The sequence below is a fragment of the Rhinatrema bivittatum genome, chromosome 3, assembly GCF_901001135.1.
Source record: "Rhinatrema bivittatum chromosome 3, aRhiBiv1.1, whole genome shotgun sequence".
NCBI classification, from domain to species: domain Eukaryota; kingdom Metazoa; phylum Chordata; class Amphibia; order Gymnophiona; family Rhinatrematidae; genus Rhinatrema; species Rhinatrema bivittatum.
The window spans coordinates 429,225,756-429,249,376 of NC_042617.1; the positions used below are offsets into that span (position 1 = coordinate 429,225,756).

The 23,621-nt window shown below is 42.5% G+C and overlaps 2 protein-coding genes across 2 annotated transcripts; both read right to left on the minus strand.

Moving 5' to 3' along the window:
* Positions 1-6,331: 6,331 nt before the first annotated feature.
* LOC115087973 (protein FAM110B-like) lies at positions 6,332-9,919 on the minus strand. Its single transcript, XM_029595775.1, has one exon. The coding sequence runs from the start codon at positions 9,560-9,562 to the stop codon at positions 8,618-8,620; it is 945 nt and encodes a 314-aa protein (XP_029451635.1). The 5' UTR covers positions 9,563-9,919; the 3' UTR covers positions 6,332-8,617.
* A 1,633-nt stretch (positions 9,920-11,552) lies between these two features.
* Positions 11,553-19,192, minus strand: LOC115087974 (protein FAM110C-like). The gene has a single exon (XM_029595776.1). The coding sequence runs from the start codon at positions 18,695-18,697 to the stop codon at positions 17,765-17,767; it is 933 nt and encodes a 310-aa protein (XP_029451636.1). The 5' UTR covers positions 18,698-19,192; the 3' UTR covers positions 11,553-17,764.
* Positions 19,193-23,621: the final 4,429 nt, after the last annotated feature.

Genomic DNA, 23,621 nt, shown 5'->3' on the forward strand with positions numbered 1-23,621 from the left:
CTGTGAAGCCAGCCTCTCACTAGTAATGCAGGGAGGGAGCTGTCTCAGACTTCACCATCCTCCTCCCCCCCCCCCCCTCACCCACACACCATTCACTAGCTGGGACATGGGGGAAGTCAGGAGTGAGGGTCAGGCAGCTCCCCCCTGTCTGTGAAGCCAGCCTCTCACTAGTAATGCAGGGAGGGAGCTGTCTCAGACTTCACCATCCTCCCCCCCCCCCCCTCACCCACACACCATTCACTAGCTGGGACATGGGGGAAGTCAGGAGTGAGGGTCAGGCAGCTCCCCCCTGTCTGTGAAGCCAGCCTCTCACTAGTAATGCAGGGAGGGAGCTGTCTCAGACTGGTATCAGGGTTAGGGCACTGTGTGCAGGAAGATCACAACACTCCTGGTATTAATAGGGATAGGGCACTGTAAGAGATGACTGTAGTAGATTGAATAAAGATCTGATGTTTCTGCTCTCCTCACACCAAACAAAAACAACACACAAGCAGAGAAGCCCTTCTTACAAAGCTGAGCTAGTGAGTTAAGTAGGAGGAAAAGTAAACATACTTGTGCCAGTGTGGCTACTTAAAAAATACACTTACCAACAATCAATTACATCTATTTGAACTGTGTACAGTTCCAGCCAGGACCACCTTTCTAAAATGCTCAGTGATTGGCAAATTCAACATGCACTAGCATTTCAGGTGCCTGCTAACAAAAATAATAAACAAACAAGTTCTAGTCACGTGAGTGCTGATCTTTACATTACTTTTTTTGTCAAGCTTCCAACTGTTTCCATTTCACATCCCCCCAACCATTACCTCAGTGTTAGCCTTGGTAACATCAATAGATAAGAGCACAGCCAGCCAATAGGAATACATACATACATATTCATTCCTAAGTGACCTTTACTGACCTGGGAAGTGTGAACACTTTGTTTCATTTTCTGTTGGTGTTCGTTAGTTTCCAGTTCCATTTCCCATCCCCCCAACCATCACCTCAGTGGTAACCTTGGTAACATCAATAGATAAGAGGGCAGCCAGCCAATAGGAACACATATTCATTCCTAACTGACCTTCAGTGACCTGGAAAGTGTTTATTTGTATCATTTTCAGTTAGTGCGCACTAAATCGAGTTAGTGCGCACTAACGGGGAGTTAGTGCGCACTAACTCCCGTTAGTGCGCACTAACACGATTTAACGATTTTTAACGATAAATCGTTAGAATTTCTATTGTATCGTGTTCTATAACGATTTAAGACGATATTAACATTATCGGACGATAATTTTAATCGTTGAAAAACGATTCACATCCCTAGTATATAGTATCAGTTTAGGCTTGATGAAGTTGTTCTATAGGGTGATAAAGAGCTTTTAATGGCTGACTATAGATTAACAAGGTTGACAAAAAATACCTTAGTAATTTTTTCCCCACAAAAGCTCCAAGTTAAAGTACTGGGGTTGACAACTCCTATCCTCGGGAGCCAAAAAGATCTAGTTGTCAGGATATCTACATTGAATACGCATGAGATATCTTGGCAAACAATGGAGGCGGTACTTGCATATTCATTATAGATATCCTGAAAAGCAGACCCATTTGTGACACTGGAGGACAGGAGTACACTATTCATGTTATAGTACCTTTTTTTTCAGTACAGATAGTTTTCTGGTTTATTTCTGCATTGATTTTAAGGAGAAATTGGAGTAAGGAGGGACAGAAAGACCAAAAGCAGACTGCCTGATTAGACCTTAAGGATAAAAGTACAAATTTCCATAAAGAGTGGAAATATAATAAGGCACTTAGTCAAAATCCTATTCAAAGTGCCTACCTGCTTCACAAGGATCTGTTGAAATATTGTTTAAATGCGATGAAGAAATTAGTGCAAGAGCACACACTTCAGGGTAAAATAAAAAAATATAAATAAAAAAACATTTTGAGCAGTTACCTTTTATAATCAGCTGTGACAGTAGTAGATGGAAGGATTGCATTGTCCTCATTTCAAACAAAACCTTACAGGATAATGTTTCATTTCTGTTTTTAACAAAATCAAGCACTCTGTAACTACAGCAAAGCTACACCCTTAATGCACTATAAAACTAAACAATTAATGCACAAGAGTACAATCTGTTTTTCCTTTCTGTTCCTAGCATGAAAAGTCAAAGCTTAAATCAGCTTCTGATATACTTTAGATAGATTATGAAGTGTAGGTATCTTTGGAGACATTTACAGGAGAAAAAAAAAACGTACCCAGAAGCTTTTGAGCATGTTTAAGGAAGCAATATATATCAAAATGTTGAACAGTCTGGTATTTGACATTTATCAAGAATCTAAATGTATTGTTCAACAAAGAAGGGAGAGTATCAAGAGAAAACTCTGGTGGCAAGATTCAGTTCATGGATTAGCCTGATAAAAAGTTGCAAAGTCTGAACAAGCAATAGTAATTTTTCACAGAAAAAAAAAAAAAAAGGGAGATACAGAGGTGCAGAGTCCACCTTTTAAAAAGAAAAAAAAATACAATCAGCCAGTTTTCTATTTTAATATTATGAAATACAACTTTATTCATATTTATATATATAAAATATATAGCAATCTGCACACTGTTACAATTACATGCCCTGTACATATCCTATTTACAAGATACAGATACTGTACAATCATTGTCTGCAGTACAAACTCCAGCTTCTTGCCACTGGAGAACCAAAGACTTTGTCCCCTGCTTGTTATACAAACAACGAACATCAACCCTTTTCACAGTGAAAGCACAACTTAGGCAACTGACCATGAAATAACTTCATACTGTTTTAAAACATATACAGTATTTCTTCCTAATTAGGCAGTAGGAATTCAGTACTTAAATTTAACTCGCAGCACCATGGTTACAGAATCTAAGAAACAAGTTTCCAATCTTATGTCCATGAAAGCTAAATTATAGTACTACCTGTAGAGCCTCTATGAATTATTGCTGCTTTTGTTTTGACTTGGCAGTAGCAGGTGTACTACCAATGTCATATAAAAAAACAAAACAAAGTTTAAAAGGCATTCCGAAGCTCTGTGCTTTCTGTAACTGTGCCAATATTAGAAAAATATCAGGAATCTTAGTGGCTGGAAAAACCTGATTCAAGCAATCAATTTAGCAGATTCAGGCTTTTATGGTGAATAATGACTGGATATGTCCCATTCCGTGCAGTGACAGGATGCTGGGTTTTATAGACCTTTGGTCTGACCCAGCATGGAACTTATGTTCTTAAAATATCTAATGCACAACACAAAAGAAGATATCAATGCACTTTTCAAAATGTGTGATGGCAAAAGACCTCTTGTGTCACTGTCCTATTCAATTCAGCCAACATTCCCAAATGCGTCACAGGCACGACCTACATTAATGGCAAGACTGATCTAACTAGAGCAGGCATCCAGCTAGAAATAATTAACTTTGAAGATATCTCTACCGTTATTATCACATTAGCACATAAGATGCAAGTATTCAGGGTTCTCTCACCAAATTTGTCTATGGAGAAATAAACATCTTTTACGAGTTTGCTGCATGGCTCTTTAAAGAAAAGTAATGAAACATCTAAATGTTTTAGCAAGCCAGGGTAAGGTCTTTAGACCTTTATATTGGTGCCATAAATCATTCAGGAGTGAGCATTTCTTAGGAAGGGTGACCATATTCTTTGGGCTGACTGAGCCACATTTAGTTCCTTCTGTATTTTCTTTTAAACTCACAAACCCCTGCACGCATGCACGGACATGCAGCCTTGCTTTACTTAAAGAAATAAACAGTACAAATTCTGGTGCAATAGAGACGTTTTGAAAAGAACAGGCTCCATTTTGCCTTGAAGGACTTAGAGAGATATCTGGTAACTTGGCTCCAGGACAGAAGATTTTTAATCAGTACAAGAAACATCTAGGGGCCGATGCAATAATTTTCGCGGAAAGCGGGCATTTATTGGTAGTTTTGTGCTCGGCTTTCTTGAACCTGTAGGTCACAGGCTTCCCAAACCTGTCCTGGGGACCCAACAGCCAGTCGGGTTTTCAGGATATCCGCAATGAATATGCATGAAATAAATTTGCATATACTGATAAAGGGCAGTGACTGGCAATAAATATCCTGCCCTGAAAGGGCAGGATATTTATTGTTAGCTAGAAATACTGTAAATTTTTTTTCAAGGCAGATGTTCTGTGTAACAATAAGTCTCTTTATATAGCACTTCCTCCAAGGCATCTGAAAAGAGCTTTAACTGTATTGTAAGATATGTTTTTCCTCTCAGTTGGAAGTGCAGTGAGGGCTGTATTGGAGTTTGCTGAAAAAGGGTGTCCTTGGGAATTCAATGCCCAGTGTCCCAAGCAATCGTAGCACCTGCTTTTCCTGACTACAGAAAAAAAAAAGTGAGTGGACAAAAATGACTTTTTCCACTGATTTTCTTCCATTTTTGTTCATTATAACAAACACTGATAAATTTCCTGGAAAAATAACAAAACTGAAAATGAAGTTCCCTACCCATGTTAATGAGTTGGTCGAAGTCCAGGTGCCACAGAAGCAGCATTCACATTGTCAGATTCTTACAAATCTGTGAATTTTGATGCCCATCTCATCATTAGTTTATGGACAGGGCAAAGGAGCTGAGAAATGGCACCTATTAGGCACATGTTTTTCTTTTCAGAAAGCTTAGCAGTCTGCGAAGTGCAGTGTAATGCAGTGATTCTCAATCCAGTCCTGGGAGAGCACCCAGTGCATCTGGTGTTCAGGATAACCTCAATGAATATGCATGACAGGTTGGGAAAGGGAGGGTGCGATCGGAAGCCTCGATACCGACGATGCCCTCCCCAGTACAAACAATCTTGACTAACTTCTACCCACCTGTAGATTTAGTAGCCCCGGAGTATCCCGTTATAGAGGTGGTGAGAGAGCAAACCCCACCCCTATTGGGAGAAGTAAGTCTGAGTCCCGGGGCACCAACTACTCCACCTCCCCCGAATAGCAGCATGATGGCTGAGGTTCCTGGCCCAGCTGAATCACGGATTCCGTTAACACAGCTGAGTCTGATTGAGGCGAGCCCCAGAAGTATAATGCTGCAGAATCAAGATCAGGGAAGGGAAGATGGAACCCCATCCCTTAGAGAGGCGAGAGGATCTAGAGAAATCCTGGAAAGTTCCAGGATCTCAATATCATCAACTGGGTCGGTATTAAACCCTCCACTGAGGAACAGCTCAGGCCAGGCACCAATCAGTGATTCTTTTTTGTCTCCAACGCCTGAGGCCCTACCCGGAAACCCCAAAACAGTAACTGTGGAAACGCTCTGGACTGCTATGAATACCTTGCAAAATAACATCATGAAATTAAACAGTAGTATTAAGGAGATGCAAAATGTATTGATAAATTTAAATCCCATAGTAGTAAACTGTGGGACGGTGTTAAATAAAGTGCAAGGGGATATATCCTCAATAGAAAAAGTTCAGGCATCTATTATTAAAGGTGAAATAGCATTAAATAAAAAAGTGGAAGCCTTGGAAAACCAGGTTAGATATGTAAATTTAAGATGCGTGAATTTTCCTAAGTGTAGGATGGTATCCCCTAAGGAACAATTAAAAAATTATTTTTTGGAAATTTTAGCATGGCAACCAGATCAGTTACCATTAATAACAAATGTGTACTTTATTAATGAAAAAAGGATTAGCTCTCAGGAACAGGGGGATAGATCTTTGAATATTACAGAGCTTATTGAGACATCGTATTCTTCCCAGATAGAGATGAGAGGAACCCTTTTGGTTAAATTTGGAAACTCTAGTGATAGAGATAAGGTCTTGAAAGCCTTTATGTTGAAAAGATCCTCTCTCTACCTGGGACAAAAAATCTGGATTTATCCAGACGTCTCGAAAGAGACACAGGAAAAAAGGAAAAAGTTTATTTCCTTGGCTAATAAAGCCAGGACATATGGAATACAGATTATGATTAGGTTTCCATGTAAGTGTGTCATGCGGGTTGCTGGAGCCAGATATGTATATTATGATCCATTAGATTTAGAAAAGTACCTGGAGGAGCGAAGGAATCAGAGTGAGGGAAGTAAAACCGAAACCTAAGTATTAGTTGGTCATAATGAAATATCTACAATTTCCTGTAATTATTGGAGTACCAGTTTAAAAAATATTATTGATTTGCTCAGAGCTCCCCTTTTTGTTTAGTAACAGGTTATAAGATAGGTTATTATGTCTGTTTAAATAATTTATTTTGGATTTATATTGTGTTATCTTGTATACCTAAAGAATATTCAAAAGATTTTGAATAATGTAAATTGAATGATACTTATTGTAAGTTGAAAATTCATAAATAAAGATTTAAAAAAAAACAAAAAAAAAAGAAGTGTACACTGCTTCAGTTTGGCAAGCCTAGGGAACAATAGTCCATACCATGTTACAAGAAAGAATGCTGAAAAATAAATTGATGCAATAACATTTCTAACCACATCATTTATTCAAGATATTCAAATATCTGCTTTATGCAAAATATTAAAGTGTCATAGAGGTAGCCAGATTTTTGTTCCACTCTTGGCTAAAATGACTGGCTAGTACAGCAGACTTTCAATATACATTCACTTCTAGTGCCCATGTGTTCTCCCCTCCCCTTCCCCCACTAGGTGCCTTCCTGCTCTGTTAAACATGAATCCCAGGTAAATGTCCCCTTGCCCTCTCCAGTAGTATTTTAGATTCACTCTCTCACTGAAGTCCTCAGTGCTACTTCTGCAACACCTCCAAGCTTTGAGAGCCAAGGAAAATTATGCCTATTTTAGTAACCTTAATATTTACAATAGACACACAAAATGTGAGAGAAAAGAAAAATAAAGGTCCCTAAATTGTATTAGTCTACCTTTTGTTTATACAGTAAGATACTTTTCATCAGAAAGCGATGACCCTACCAAAATGCAGTAGTCTTGTGGAACTTTTTCTCTTGTAAAAAGTCAAAAAGAATTCTAATAGAAGATGAAGTTGGTGGCTACATGGAATCTGTAAGCATAAGACAGTATTTTCCAACTTAGTCCTGGGGCCTCACCTACCGGTAATCAGTTTAGCTTACAAGGTACTCATATTGAATAGGCAAAACATTTGTATAGATTAGGACTCTAGCATATATAAGTCTCATGCATCTACTCTGGATATCCAGATAACCAGACCTATTAGGCAATGCAGTGGGACTGGTGTTGGGAAACATTGCTATGCTGTTAAAGGAATCCCTAATCAATTGCTCAGGGAGGCAGACACTAAGGGAAAGAGAACATACTCTGGGTACTTGTTCATCCTCTTATTGTAAAGCAGTATAGCCTTGATTACCAATTACATTGAGATCTGATGAGTTGTGTACATTATGATGTGGACAAATCACACAAAGCAGTGAACTCACCCCAAGGCAAGAAGCAGTACAGAAGAAGTCTGTAGTGTCTTATCCATTCCACTATTTTTTAAAGACTTCAGAAGGGGAAAGTAGAAAAGCTTTTCAGGAAATTCTCCAATGCAGTCTAGAGATTTGTGCTCCTAGTATACCTTTAAGTTAACATTTAAAATATAAATGAAAACAAAGTCGTCAAGATTGATATTTTAAAAAGAAAACCTGCATTTTCCCAGCTGCTATGAACATTTTTACAAGCAACAGTACCACAAATGTTCCTCAAAATACTAACTTGCCTGTTTTTGTTCAGCTTTACAGCTCCTTGTCTTAAAGACTTTATGCTCGTTGTCCAAATTAGACTTTATTTTGCACAGTATAGTTTTTTTTTTAGTATAAAATGTATTCATTAATAAGGCTATGGTTCCAGTTTTCAAAAAAGTGTAATCTGAAGTGAGACTTGTTTATGCTGCTGGATTCATAACTTAGATGGAGCAGGGTGAAAGGAGCCTAGGTATCAGATGAGGATTCAGGCAAAAGAACTCACACTGAGCAATCAGAGGGGTTAAAGCAGAAAACTTCTTGCAAAACAGGAAGACCACTTCTCAGATAAAAAAAAACAAACCCAAAAAGTGGAATCTCGATTTTATTTTACCAACTGAAACATGAAGAAAAAGCAGGCAATGTTTGTACTTAACACCAAACAGTTTATAACTGTTGCTGAACAGACATGAACACGAAGGGGCTGATTTACTAAGAATAGAGAAAATAAGAAAGGAGAAAAACAAAGTTCCTTGATTAAGGACATTATTGGAAAAAAAAATCCCCCCAAAATTGTCAAGCACTATTTGCTTAAAAACGTCTCTAGTTTTCATTAGGACAAAATTCAGCAGAAATTCCAGACATAGCAATTAAAGCAGAGCTCTTAGGCATCTATTAATCTGGAGAATATTGTCTTCTCTTGGCAAATTAGCACTGGAAAGTCCACTGATGAACAAAAACAAAAGCAGTCTGCTTATCCGGCGGGTGCAGATGTTACTGGAATAGCCCTCTGCAAGAATCAGCAGACAACAGGATTCCAAAGCTATTTTGTGTCTTTTTGGAAAACCGAGCTCTGAGCTGGCAGCATACCCAGCTCCTCAATGTGCACATACAATTAGTTGCCCACACGCCACAGAGTCAGATAAGTCGCTGGTAATGCAGAAAATAATGAGTCTAGGAATAAAAAGGTCCAGGCCCCACCAGCGCCGGGGGTCACACCGTCTCCTGAAATACCTTTTTGCTCTCGCGCGCCTTCTTGCAGCTGTACAGCCACTTGATGACACGTGCGTTGCGCTCGATGACCGACGTGCGGCTGGGCAGCGGATCGCTGAGCTCCTCCTCCTGCAGCCCGTCCTCGCCGCCGCCGACGCCGCTATGCCGGCTGAAGCCACCCTCTGACGTGGCCACACTGATGCTTCGCACCCTCAGGGCCACGTGCTCAGCCACGTGCTCAGCCACGGCCGCAAAGTTCTCACACCCCAGGTCCTTAATGACATCAGGGTCGAGGCCACAGTACTGGAAGAAGGCGTCCAACTCGGCGAAAGTCTTGGAGTAGCGGGAGCTGAGGTCAGACTGTGAGCGGTGCAGCCCTTTGGTCTTGGCCCGCCGGAGCCCGCCATCCCCGGCCTCCTTCTGGCTGATGGTTGAGGTCTCAGGGGAGGCGGGCAATGCATCCTTGCCGGGTACCTGCAGGAATCTCCGTACCGGGTCCATCCGTCCGCTGTCACCTGTCTGACCCTTGGATTTCTGGCGGTACATGACCAGTGAGTCGGGTCGCATCTGTCTCTTGGAGCTGCTGCGCCGGACAATGTACGGGGAGCTGCCGTAATTGCCATCGTCCTGGGTCACGAGGGGGACCTTCTCTGGGGGCCTCTGGCTGCTCTTCTTGGAGCACCTCCGGCTCTCTGCTGAGCCACTCCCCATGGCACTGCTGCCGCTACCGCTGCACTCAGACGCTGAGCTGGCAGTGACGGCCGGCTGCCGCCTGGCACCCACCACCCACTGGCTGTTCACGTACCTGGCCCTGTCGGCGGCCAGTCTCTCCACGGCGCTCACCCGTGCCCGGCCCACCCCTTCCAGCTGCCGGCGCAGGTATTCGGGCCCCTTGGTCAGAACCCGCACCACCGGAGAAGACTGCAGCCCGATCTCGGTGGGCATGACAGGCAGCTGAAGTTCTGGTGCCGTGCAGGAAGAGGAAGCGGCTCCCCGTCAAATGACAGGTACCCCGCACCTCATTCCATAAAGCGTCCCCCTGATGGTGGGGGTGGCTGCGGCTCTCCCTTTCTCCTTTGGCTGGGGTTAAAACGCTGGCTGCCTGCAAGCACTGCCAGAGCTCTACAGACAGGCAGGCACGCACCTCTCTGGGCTCAGCTGCTTCCCAGCACTTACACCTTGCAGCTAGGCCACGCCCCCGCTGTCGGAAAGCGCAGTCAATTGTGCTGCAGCACACGGGGCCGCGGTGATCTCACCTCCGAGCTGCTGCCTGGCTGACGCCAGGGGAGCGGCTCCCACGCAAGCAACCCTTCCGTGCCCGGCAAGGACGAGCCCTCCTCGCCTGCAATGCTTATCAGTTGCCTTCTACTTTACTGTTTTAGTTCACGTCAGGGCAGGAGAACGCAGGCAGTCTTGATCGTGACTGATTGGGGGGGGTTGTGGGCCCCGGGAGTTCGTCCCTGGCACTGGATGACGGTGTTTTTGTGGGACTTACAGCCGTTGCTTAAAGTTCCAATAAGGTGCTTTTATAGTGCGGCTGTTCTTTAAAAGGCTTATAAAGAAAGGAAATCACTTTCCATTCATGAGTTGGGGAAGAGGGGGCAAAACTCTGAATCTCACAATTTCAGACAGTACTATGATTTGCTTATTCTTAAGGGAAAAAGTACAAATTACTATCGGCAGAGTCCATTGTTTAAAATTTCCTTTTACTTTTTGATCTCCATATAGGAATTAAAATTATAACAATTACTTCAGTTATCAGTCTTCTCTTCAATCATTAAATTACTGAATTCCTTGCTATTTTATTTCATATTTCTTAGGTGGGACACAAACTTTTTAATGGAAGGGGGGGTTTAGAGACTGTTTCAGTAATTATTTCTAAGAGCTTTTCCTTCTATGTGTTAGGTGTTAAACGGATACATTCCTAAACTCTGAAAATTAGGAATTGAGTTGCACGGGACGAGATATTCACTGAGAAGCCTTGACATGAAAAATTAACACCTGGTTAAAGCAGCAGGCTGAGACGAAGGGAGGCTAGGATTCAAATCCTGCTTCTCACACCGATGCTTCTTGTGACCTTGGGCAAAATCACTTTAGTTATTTTTGTTGTTTTCTGTGACTGCAGTAAAGCTGCACCATCAATGCACTATAAAACTACACATTAATTACAGCACAAGAGTACAATCTGTTTTTCCTTTATGTTCCTATCATGACAAGTCAAAGCTTAAATCAGCTTCTGATATACTTTAGATTATGAAGTGTAGGTATCTTTGGCGATGTTTACAGAAAAAAAATATACCCCGAGCTTTTGAGCCTGTTTAAGGAGGCAAAATAGAGGTTGTGTAAACTGAGGATTGGACTTTACAAGGAGAATCATCTTATTTTGAGAAAGACTTTTCATTATGGATTTTCCTGGGACTTAACATTTAAAATAGAAAATCTGCACGCTAGATATTTAAAAGGTTGATTTTTCACTCTTCCAAGAGCTGTTTTTAAATAAAGTACTGTTTCAAAGAATTATTATTCTAACAAAATTATATTTTTGAATAAACGTTTTTTGATACAATATTTTGTAATTTAATAGGATAAAAATTAACATTAGTGTTCCTACTTTTTCATTCTTCACTTTTATATTAAGTACAGAGCACTCGAGTGTACTTTAGTTAGTACATATATAAGTATATATACACAATATTTATATATATGTTGAGCAGTCTGGTATTTTCAACATCTTATCAAGAATCTAGATTTACTGTTCAACAAGAAGGGAAAGCATCAAGAGAAAATTCTGGTAGCAAGATTCAGTGCATGGACTAGCCTGATAGAAAGTTGCAAGGTTTGACCAAGCAACAGTAATTTTTCACAGAAAAAAAAAAAAAAAGATACAGAGGTGCAGAGTCCACCTTTCAAAAAGAAAAAAAACACAGACAGTTGGTTTATTTTAACATTATGAAATACAACTTTATTCATATATATAAAATATATAGCAATCTGCACACTGTTACAATTACATACCTGTACATATCCTATTTACAAGATACAGATACTGTACAATCATTGTCTGCAGTACAAACTCCAGCTTCTTGCCACTGGAGAACCAAAGACTTTGTCCCCTGCTTGTTATACAAACAACGAACATCAACCCTTTTCACAGTGAAAGCACAACTTAGGCAACTGACCATGAAATAACTTCATACTGTTTAAAAAAATATACAGTATTTCTTCCTAATTAGCTTAGGCAGTGGACATTCAATAGTTAAATTTAACCAGCAGCATGGTTGCAGAATCTCAGGAACAAGTTTCTAATCTCATGTCCAGGAAAAGGTAAATCATACCGGTAGTACTATCTGTATAAATAACCTCTATGAATAATTGCAGCTTTCGTTTTGACTTGGCAGAACCAGGTGTATAAAGAAAACCAAAATAAATTTAGAAGGCATTCCCAAGCTCTGTGCTTTTTATAACTGTGCCAATATTAGAAAAATATGAGGATTTTTAGTGGCTGGAAAAACCTGACTCAACCAATCAATTTAGCAGATTCAGTTTTTTATGGTGAATAATGATTGGATAGAGTTCTATTCAGAGATAGGTTGCTGGGCTTTATGCGCCTTTGGTCTAACCGAGCATGGCACTTTTTATGTTCTTAAACAAAATATCTAATGCACAACACAAAAGACAATGTCAATGTACATTTCAAAGCATGTCATGGAAAAAGACCTTTTGTGTCACTGTCATGTTCAATTCAGCCAGCATTCTCAAATGTTTACAGGCACGTACTACATTAATGGCAAGATTGCTCTAACTAGAGCAGGCATCCAGCTAACAAAATGAACTTTGAAGATGTGTCTAGCAGGTTAAAAGTTATTGTCACGTTAGCACATAAGATGCAACGTATTCAGGTTTCTCTCACCCCCTTCCCTATGGGGGAATAAATAACTTTTACAAGTTTGCTGCATGGCTTTTGAAAGAAAAGTAATGAAACATATAAATGATTTAGCAAGCCAGGGTAAGGTCTTTAGATATAATTTATATTTGTGCCATAAATCATTCAAGTGTGAGCGTTTCCTAGGAAGGGTGGCCAGATGGTTTGGGCTGATTGGGCCACATTGTCATTTAATCCCTTCTGTATTTTTTTTTTAACTTACAAACCACTGCATGCATGCACGGACATGCAGCCCTGCTTCAGTTAAAGAAATAAAACACTAGATATTCTGGAGTGTAATAGAGAGGAAGTTATGAACAGAACAGGTTCCATTTCACCTTGAAGGTCTTAAGAGTTTACCAGGTAACTTGGGTCCAGGACAGAAGATTTTTAATCAGTACAAGAAACATCTAGTCAGTCGATATGATTTTAGAAACCTATTCTGAATTAAATGTCTTTTGCAAACCTCAAGATAATACAGAAAATGAATTACCATAGCAAGCTCTACAATAATTGACAAAATGACTAACGCTATGGCAACCAGTTTATAGGGTCTATTCTCCTCCTTCGTCTAACAACAATTTTTAAAAAGAATTGCAAAAATGTGGTCAAGGATAATCATCTGTAACCATCTTCCATTCACTCTTTACTCTGTAGTCAGGGAAAGCAGGTGCTAAATTTAATTCCCTGCAATACGATTGCTTGGGACACTGGGCACTGAACTCCCAAGGACACCCTTTTTCAGCAAACTCCAATACAGCCTTCTAAATGAGAGGAAAAACATATCTTACAATACAGTTAAAGCACTTTTCAGATTCTTGGAGGAAGTGCTATATAAAGAGACTTATTGCAGTTGCACAGAACATCTGCCTTGAAAAAAAAATTACAGTAATTCTAAGCTAACAAAAGCAATAACCCTTTCTGGGCAGGATATTTATTGCCAGTCACTGCCCTTTATGGGATAAGGACCCCATCAGACCTTCAACTCCTACAGGCTCATGAAGGCACAGCACAAACTACCACTAAATGCCCTGTTTGCTGGGGACTGCTGTTTAACTGTCCAACCCATAAGATTGTTTTTCAATAAATGGGGCAGCCCGGACACCTGTGGTTCTTCTCCCGCTGCCACTTTCCCAGCCACATACCCCCAAAATACACACACAGGAAAAACATTACATTACAGCTGTGGATGAAATGGCTGCAGCCATTTATTAAAGGACCCTAACATGGCAGTCTGATTTAGGCACAGAGTCCTGTCACCTCTGCCTGCTCTCAACAACCGGGCAAGTGCTGATAAACCAAATTCTCCTCCACCCCAGTGGAAACAGCAGGCTCACACTCCCTCTAGCCACAACAGGCATCGTGATTGCCCTCCCCAGAGGGGTCTTGGGAGGCTGCCACACAGCAGGCACCACCAGAGCCCCTCCTGGACATTTTCGGCCATTGACCCGTCAAGGACCTGGGCCTGACATTTGCCATCTTGGGCAACCACTGTGAGGTGTGGCCCAAGCCCTCTCTCTTCTTTACCAGCACCTCCCTAATCCCTTATATTGCCTCCCGTTGTTTCCAATTCTCCCTCCTGGACTCAGTCGCCGCCGCCTTGACAGATTAACAAAATGATCAATACATGTTAACACTTTATTCTAGCTAACAAAATGGTGGGATGGTGGGAATCACGCTGCACTGGGCCGAGGAGGAAGAGACTGAATAGCCAGCGGGTTTTAAATTCTTCACTGGCCTGCCCTCCGGATGACATCAGTGCGCTGCTCCTCCTGACCAATCAGATGGTCCAGTGCCGGGATGCGTTAAGATGACGACAACTCGCCCAATGCCAGACCAACCAGGAGGAGCGGCGTCACTGTCCGCCGATGGCCAAACGGGACTCAGGGCCCCCCTGGAGCATTTCAACCTGCACGCTGTCGGTGCCATCATGGCGGTCCCACCAGAGCCCAGGTAACTGCGCCACGATGGGGTCGGTCGGTGGGTGGGTGGCTGCCCACACAGGTATATAGTGTGCCCACTTATTTGCAGTACCCGCACATCTGAACTGGGGTCCATCCCTTTAACACTAATTTCGACTTAACCCACCTAATAGATTAAAGAAAAAACTATCATGACAGCCCAGAAGCATTACAGATCTTTCACTTCCAGGTCACCAATTCAAACGCAGCTTGGGTCAGTAGGAAGTGAAAAGGTAACTCAGAGATAGGGACAGGGACCTTCATTTTCAGTTTTTATTTTTTTCCTGAGAATTCATCAGTATTTATTGTAAGAAATAAAATGGAGAAAAAAAAAGTGAGTGGCAAAAATGATTTTTTCCACTGATTTTCTTCCATTTTTGTTCATTATGATAAACACTGATAAATTTCCAGGAAAAATAACAAAACTGAAAATGAAGTTCCCTACCCATGTTAATGAGTTGGTCCGAGTCCAGGTTCAGGTGCCACAGAAGCAGCATTCACATTGTCAGATTCTTACAAATCTGTGAATTTTGGTGCCCATCTCATTAGTTTATGGACAAGGCAAAAGAGCTGAGAAATGGCACCTATTAAGCACATGTTTTTCTTTTCAGAAAGCTTATCAGTCTGCGCAGAGTTGTGTAATGCAGTGATTCTCAATCCAGTCCTGAGAGAGCACCCAGTGCATCTGGTGTTCAGGATAACCTCAATGAATATGCATGACAGGTTGCAAACACTGCTTCCACTGTATGCACAATCTTATGCATATTCATTAGGGATATCCTGAAACCTAATAGACTGGGTGTGGCCTGAACTCTGGGCTGAGAACCACTGCTGTAATATAAGCAGAACACTAAGAAAAAACAAGTGTACACTGCTTCAGTTTGGCAAGCCTAGGGAACAATAGTCCATACCATGTTACAAGAAAGAATGCTGAAAAATAAATTGATGCAATAACATTTCTAACCACATCATCTATTCAAGATATTCAAATATCTGCTTTATGCAAAATATTAAAATGTCATAGAGGTAGCCAGAATTCTGCTTTTGTTCCACTCTTGGCTAAAATGACTTGCTACAGCAGACTTTCAATATACATTCACTTCTAGTGCCCATATGTTCTCCCCTCCCCTTCCCCCACTCGGTGCCTTCCTGCTCTGTTAAACATGAATCCCAGGTAAATGTCCCCTTGCGCTCTCCAGTAGTATTTTAGATTCACTCTCTCACTGAAGTCCTCAGTGCTACGTCTGCAACACCTCCAAGCTTTGAGAGCCAAGGAGAATTATGCCTATTTTAGTAACCTTAATATTTACAATAGACACACAAAATGGGAGAGAAAAGAAAAATAAAGGTCCCTAAATTGTATTAGTCTACCTTTTGTTTATACAGTAACATACTTTTCATCAGAAAGCGATGACCCTACCAAAATGCAGTAGTCTTGTGGAACATTTGCTCTTGTAAAAAGTCAAAAAGAATTCTAATAGAAGATGAAGTTGGTGGCTACTTAGAATCCCTGTAAGCATAAGACAATATTTTCCAACTTAGTCCTGGGGCCTCACCTAATCAGTTTAGCTTACAAGGTACTCATATTGAATAGGCAAAACATTTGTATACATTAGGACTCTAGCATATGTAAGTCTCATGCGTCTTCGCTCTGGATATCCAGAAAACCAGACCTATTAGGCAATGCAGTGGGACTGGTGTTGGGAAACATTGCTATGCTGTTACAGGAATCCCTGATCAATTGCTCAGGGAGGCAGACACTAAGGGAAAGAGAACATACTCTGGGTACTTGTTCATCCTGTTATTGTAAAGCAGTATAGCCTTGATTAACATTGCCAATTACATTGAGATCTGATGAGTTGTGTACATTATGATGTGGACAAATCACACAAAGCAGTGAACTCATCCCATGGCAAGAAGCAGTACAGAAGACGTCTGTAGTGTCTTATCCATTCCACTATTTTTTTTAAAGACTTCAGAAGGGGAAAGCAGAAAAGCTTTTCAAGAAATTCTCCAATGCAGTCTCTAGAGATTTGTGCTCCTAGTATACCTTTAAGTTAACATTTAAAATATAAACGAAAACAAAATCATCAAGATTGATATTTTAAAAAGAAAACCTGCATTTTCCCAGCTGCTATGAATATTTTTACAAGCAACAATACCACAAATGTTCCTCAAAATACTAACTTGCCTGTTTTTGTTCAGCTTTACAGCTCCTTGTCTTAAAGACTTTATGCTCGTTGTCCAAATTAGACTTTATTTTGCACAGTATAGGTTTTTTTTAGTATAAAATGTATTCATTAATAAGGCTATGCTTCCAGTTTTCAAAAATGTGTAATCTGAAGTGAGACTTGTTTATGCTGCTGGATTCATAACTTAGATGGAGCAGGGTGAAAGGAGCCAAGGTATCAGATGAGCATTTAGGCAAAAGAATCTCACACTGAGTAATCAGAGGGGGTTAAAGCATAAAACGTCTTGCAAAACAGGAAGACCACTTCTCAGGTAAAAAAGAAAAAAAAAAATCAAAAAAGTGGAATCTCGATTTTATTCTACCAACTGAAGTGTGAAGAAAAACGGGCAATGTTGGTGCTGTAAACAAAAACATTTTAGAACAGTTGCTCAAAAGACAAGAGCAAAAGTGGATGATTTACTAAGCCCCCCCCAAATAAAAATAGACACAGGACAGGGAAAAAAATCCCCTCTCAATGAAGAAAGTTCCCATAGGCACAAAATGCGACAGGAAAATAAAACCTTCAAAAATTGTAGAGCATTCTTTGCTTAAAAACTTCTTTAGTTTTCATTAAGAAAGAATTCAGGCAGAAATACCAGAAAATTAAATTAAAGCAGAGCTCTTGGGTATCTCATTCCCAAGCACAGACAGAAATGCTATGGCTCCAGATTCTTAGCTTTTTTTTTTTTTTTAATTTTAAAATATGAACTGCATCATCCACTAATCTGGAGAATATTGTCTTCTCTTGGCAAATTAACACTGGAAGGTCCACTGATGAACAAAAACAGAAGCAGTCTGCTTATCCGGCGGGCGCAGATGTTACTGGCATAGCCTTCTGCAAGAATCAGCAGACTGCAGCATTCAAACCGGGCTCTGGGCTGGCAGCGTATCCAGCTCCTCCATGCGCACACACAATTAGTTACGCCAGGCTTAGGCTGCCACTTTGAGGAGATCCACACGAGAAGTCGCTGGTAATGCAGAACATAAGAATGTGTCTAGGAATAAAAAGGTCCAGGCCCCACCAGCGCCGGGGGTCACACGGTCTCCTGAAACACCTTTTTGCTCTCGCGCGCCTTCTTGCAGCTGTACAGCCACTTGATGACACGTGCGTTGCGCTCGATGACCGACGTGCGGCTGGGCAGCGGATCGCTGAGCTCCTCCTCCTGCAGCCCGTCCTCGCCGCCGCCGACGCCGCTATGCCGGCTGCAGCCACCCTCTGACGTGGCCACGCTGATGCTTCGCACCCTCAGGGCCACGTGCTCGGCCACGGCCGCGAAATTCTCGCGCCCCAGGTCCTCGATGACGTCAGGGTCGAGGCCGCAGTACTGGAAGAAGGCGTCCGACTCGGCGAAGGTCTTGGAGTAGCGGGAGCTGAGGTCAGACTGCGAGCGGTGCAGCCCTTTGGCCTTGGCCCGCCGGAGCCCGCCGTCCCCGGCCTCCTTGCGGTTGTCTGTGGAGGTCTCGTGGGAGGTGGGCAATCTGTCCTTGGCGGGCACCTGCAGGAGTCTCTGCACCGGGCCTCCCTGGGCGCCGTCACCCGTCTGGCCTTTGGATTTCTGGCGGTACATCACCAGCGAGTCGGGTCGCATCTGCCTCTTGGAGCTGCCGCGCTGGATGATGGACGGGGGGCTGCCGTGGCTGCCGCCCTCGCCCTGGGTCGTGCAAGGGACCTCTGCTGGGGGGCTCTGGCTGCTCTTCTCCGCGCTCCTCCTGCTCTCTGCCGAGCCGCGCTCTGCACTGCTGCTGCCAGAGCCGTAGCTGCTGCACTTGGACGCCGAGCTGACAGCGACGGTCGGCTGCTGCCCGGCCCCCTGGCTCTTCACGTACTTGGCCCTGTCGGCGGCCAGTCTCTCCACGGCGCTCACCCGCGCCCGGCCCACCCCTTCCAGCTGCCGGCGCAGGTAGTCGGGCCCCTTGGTCAGGACCCGCACAGCCGGCGAAGGCTGCAGGCCGATCTCGGTGGGCATGACAGAGGGGGGTGTGAAGCTCCGGCGATGTGCGGGAAAAGGAAGCAGCCCCACGTCAGATCATACGCACCTCGCCCCTCGGGCCATAAAGTGTCCTGCTGGAGGTGGTGGTGGTGCCGGCGGCTCTCCCTTCCTCCTTTGTCTGCGTTTAAAGCGCTCTCTGCTTGCAAGCACTGCCAGAGCTCCGCAGAGAGACAGGCACGCACCTCTCTGTGCTCAGCTGCTTCCCAGCACTTACACCTTGCACCTAGGCCACGCCCCCACCGCCGCCCCGGAGCGCAGCCAATTGTGCAGCAGCGTACGGGGCCCCGGTGAGCTCACCTTGAGCAGCTGTCGGGCTGACGCCAGGGGAGCGGCTTCCACAGAAGCAGCCCTCCGGTGCCTCTGGCGAGGACGAGCCATCGCAAAGTAGCTGTTTGCATGCTTATCAGTTGCCTCCTACTTTACTCTTGCGGTTCATTTCAGGGCAGGAGAACGCGGGCAGTCTTGTCAAGGATCGTGTGACCCGGGAGTTCGTGTCCCTGGCACTGGAAGAAGGTGTTTTTGTTATAGTTCCGATAGGGAGCCTTCAGTGCGGATGTTGTTTAAAAGGCTCATAGAGGAAATTCCTTTCCTTTCATGAGTCAGGGAAGAGGGGCAAAACAGGGAATCTCACAGTTTCAGACAGTACTATGATTTGCTTATTCTTAAAGGAAAAAGTACAGATTATTTAAAGTGAAGCAGCAGCAGAGTCCATTGTTCAGAATCTCCTTTTACTTTTCATTGATCTCCATCTGGAAATAAAAATTGACAATTATTTTAGTCATCAGTCTTCAATCCTTAAATTACTGAATACTTTTCCTTGCTATTTTTTTTCTCATTTCATGTCTCTTAGGCGGGACACAAAGTTTTTAATGGAAGGAGGTTTTTACAGCCTATTTCAGTAATTATTTCTAAGAGCTTTTCCTTCTATGTGTTAGGTGTTAAAAGGATATATCCGTAAACTCTGAAAAATAGGAATTGAGTTGTATGGGATCAGATATTCACTGAGAAGCCTTGACAGGACAGATTCACTCCTAGTTAAAGCAGCAGACTGAGAATTAGAGAGTTTAGGATTCAAATCCTGCTTTTCACCCTGATGCTTCTTGTGATCTTGGGCAAATCAATTTACCTTCTCTTGCCCCAGGTACCAATTTAGATTATAAACCCTTTGTGGCTACCTACATACTATACTCAAATTAGTTATAGTTAGTTTAATGTATTTATATGTCCCAACATGTGAGGCCTTAAGCAACTAACAATGAAACATACAAAATTAAAATGCAATAAGACAATAACAATATAAAATCATTAAAACACATACAATAGGAGGGCGTCTCAAAATTAAATCTAAAGGTTAAAACATTGACTTCAATGAAGCATATTAATCTTGTTCAAACAAGATGGTTTTCAACTGTTTTTTAAAGGTTTTTGTGCATTGTAATGCACTTAGATCTTGAGGTAATTGGTTCCAAATATCAGGGGCCACTACACAGAAAGTTGCCCTCCGGATTCCGGATAAACGTATTTGAGGAAAAGTAGGAACCTCAAGTAGCGCCATCTGTGAAGAGCACAATGCTCTAATAGGACAGTATGGCTTCAACAAGGACATAATCCAAGGAATGGTAGGTAACTTTAAGAGATTATATATAGACTAGCAAGGATGTTTTATACTTTGAATCAGAAGTCAATGAAGGCTTGATGAAACAGGAGTAATATGTTCCTGAATTGAACGTCCAGAAATCAATTTAGCTGCGGCTTTCTGCAGCAGCTGTTACTTGCCTTGCATATGGGTTTGTAAAGGCCGGTAATTTAAATCCAAATCAATATGAAGCAGTATTTAAATAGAACACAGAACCTTATTCACATTGGACACTTTCCCATTCTGTGTCCATTGAATATTTTTATTGAATATGGCCCAGAGATATAGAATGAAAAACACAAACATGCTTATTTTCCATAAGTACATATTCTACACTGGTTTTTGGGCATTCCAAATATCTAATAACATTCAGATTTTATTGCACATTATTTATTTATAAAACCAGTTATTTGCCACACATATTAAAACATCAATATGAACAAGTACTATTATTACCAAGATTTTTGGTAGGTATACCGAATATTAACAGTAGCCATAAAAATGTCAGCCTTGGAGACCATCCTATTTTGAGGAATTCAAGTTGTACACAGCTCATATTAGTGCATAACCTTTAAGTGTTTCAACAAAGAATTGATTAATAGATGCTATAAAGAGGTAGATTCTATTCTCAAGATGGAAAGACAGTTCTGATTTCAGGACAAAAATAAATTCATATTAGATTAATCTAGTTTTCTTAGTTCAAGTTCTAAAATGCTTATGATTTTTCATGAAAAATTATGAATTACGAATGCACCAATTGATGTCATAAGTTCTATAAATTAATTTTCTTCCTAATTGCTATAAAAATTTAGCTAAAGGAATCCCAGTATCCATGAATAGTACACTGGGCATGCACACTTTTTTGGTTTTCTTTTAACTAACTTGAATTGATGGTGAGCTAACTGTTTACCCTTTTGTTTTGGTTTGTTGTTGGTTTTTTTTTTTTTTTTTTGCATTTAAATACACAGAAATAAAGGTCTACAAACAAAATAAGATAATACCTTTTTTAGTGGATTAACTTAATACACTTCTTGATTAACTTTCAACAGTTAACACCCTTGCTCAGGTCCAAAAAGAATGAGCAGGTTAGAGAAAAAGATGACATTAACACAAAATACAAGTGACTCATACATTACATTACAATGGTAGTGTGAAGGGTCAGGGGGGTTTGATGTTTTCCCGATGATAAGGTGACAGAAAGGCAGTAGACTTATTTCTGGTAGTGAGTTAAAAATAAAACAAGTCTCTGTTAAGTTCTTTTATGTCAATTCTGAAGTGTTGAATTTACCCTTTAGTATCCTGATCATCAATAGCTGGTCTTGAAAAATGTTCTGCCTGGGAGATGTTGCTTTTCTCTTGTCATGTGTAATTTTGTGCCCAGAGATCCAACTAGGCATTTTAGCATGGAGAGCAGGCACATGTGTACTCCTCTCCTCTCCTCCCTGCCGCCCCCCCCCCCCCCCCAGTTTGTCTCTTGGTACTTGACTTAAGGCTGGACCTCGACTATTCTTGCTCTCAGCCTGCCTCTACCCCAGACCGGATCTCAACTCTCCTGGTTCTCTGCCTGCCTCGATCCCAGATCAGATCCTTACTTCCACTAAGCTGCTAAGTCCCGCCAGCCTCCAGAACCTGCAGAGCTCAACCCAAGGGAGAGGCGGTTGGTCAGGCGGAATACCAAGTTCAGTGATGCATCGGTAGCAACTTTATTAAGAGTCTAGGACAAGGTTGAATTAAACTTCTCAAGCAGGGTAACCACATCCTGGGCTCTGTCTGCAAAAGAAGCAACACAAAACTCTTTGTATCAGTAAACCATCAAGAGGATTTGCTTTCTACAACACAATGTCACACTTGACCAACCTGGAAACCTAATAATTAGAAATGAATAACAAAATGGTCTGTTTGGGGTACCTTTGACTCATGTAAGTCCCAGATATGGTTCAAAGATGTCCAGGTATTAGGAATTAAAGTAAAATCAAGAATATGCCTTGATACATATGCAGGAAAATCTATTAATTGTGTAACACCCCTAATGAGATAACCATCCAAATATTGCTGAGAAGCCTCATATACATGAATATTGAAATATCCCATAACACATAGATTATTTAAGGAGCTATATAGAGTAGTCAGGGATTGAGCAAGAGTAGACAAGACAAAACTCTTAGAACCAGGTGGCCAGTATATTACAAAAAAGACAGCTTGCATTTTGCACAACAAGACCTTCACAACCAAGTTTAAATGAAAAAACATGGCGAGTGAAAAAGAGACATGACTGATAGGGATGTGAATCGTGTCCTCGATCGTCTTAACGATCGATTTCGGCTGGGAGGGGGAGGGAATCGTATTGTTGCCGTTTGGGGGGGTAAAATATCGTGAAAAATCAAAAAAACGTAAAATCGCAAAACCGGCACATTAAAACCCCCTAAAACCCACCCCCGACCCTTTAAATTAAATCCCCCACCCTCCTGAACCCCCTCCCAAATGACTTAAATAACCTGCGGGTCCAGCGGTGGTCCGGAATGGCAGCGGTCCGGAACGGGCTCCTGCTACTGAATCTTGTTGTCTTCAGCCGGCGCCATTTTCCAAAATGGCGCCGAAAAATGGCGGCGGCCATAGACGAACACGATTGGACGGCAGGAGGTCCTTCCGGACCCCCGCTGGACTTTTGGCAAGTCTTGTGGGGGTCAGGAGGCCCCCCCCCAAGCTGGCCAAAAGTTCCTGGAGGTCCAGCAGGGGTCAGGGAGCGATTTCCCGCCGCGAATCGTTTTCGTACGGAAAATGGCGCCGGCAGGAGATCGACTGCAGGAGGTCGTTCAGCGAGGCGCCGGAACCCTCGCTGAACGACCTCCTGCAGTCGATCTCCTGCCGGCGCCATTTTCCGTACGAAAACGATTCGCGGCGGGAAATCGCTCCCTGACCCCCGCTGGACCTCCAGGAACTTTTGGCCAGCTTGGGGGGGGCCTCCTGACCCCCACAAGACTTGCCAAAAGTCCAGCGGGGGTCCGGAAGGACCTCCTGCCGTCCAATCGTGTTCGTCTATGGCCGCCGCCATTTTTCGGCGCCATTTTGGAAAATGGCGCCGGCTAAAGACAACAAGATTCAGTAGCAGGAGCCCGTTCCGGACCGCTGCCGTTCCGGACCGCCGCTGGACCCGCAGGTTATTTAAGTCATTGGGGGGGGTTCGGGAGGGGGGGGGATTTAATTTAAAGGGTCGGGGGTGGGTTTTAAGGGGTTTTAGTGTGCCGGCTCACGATTCTAACGATT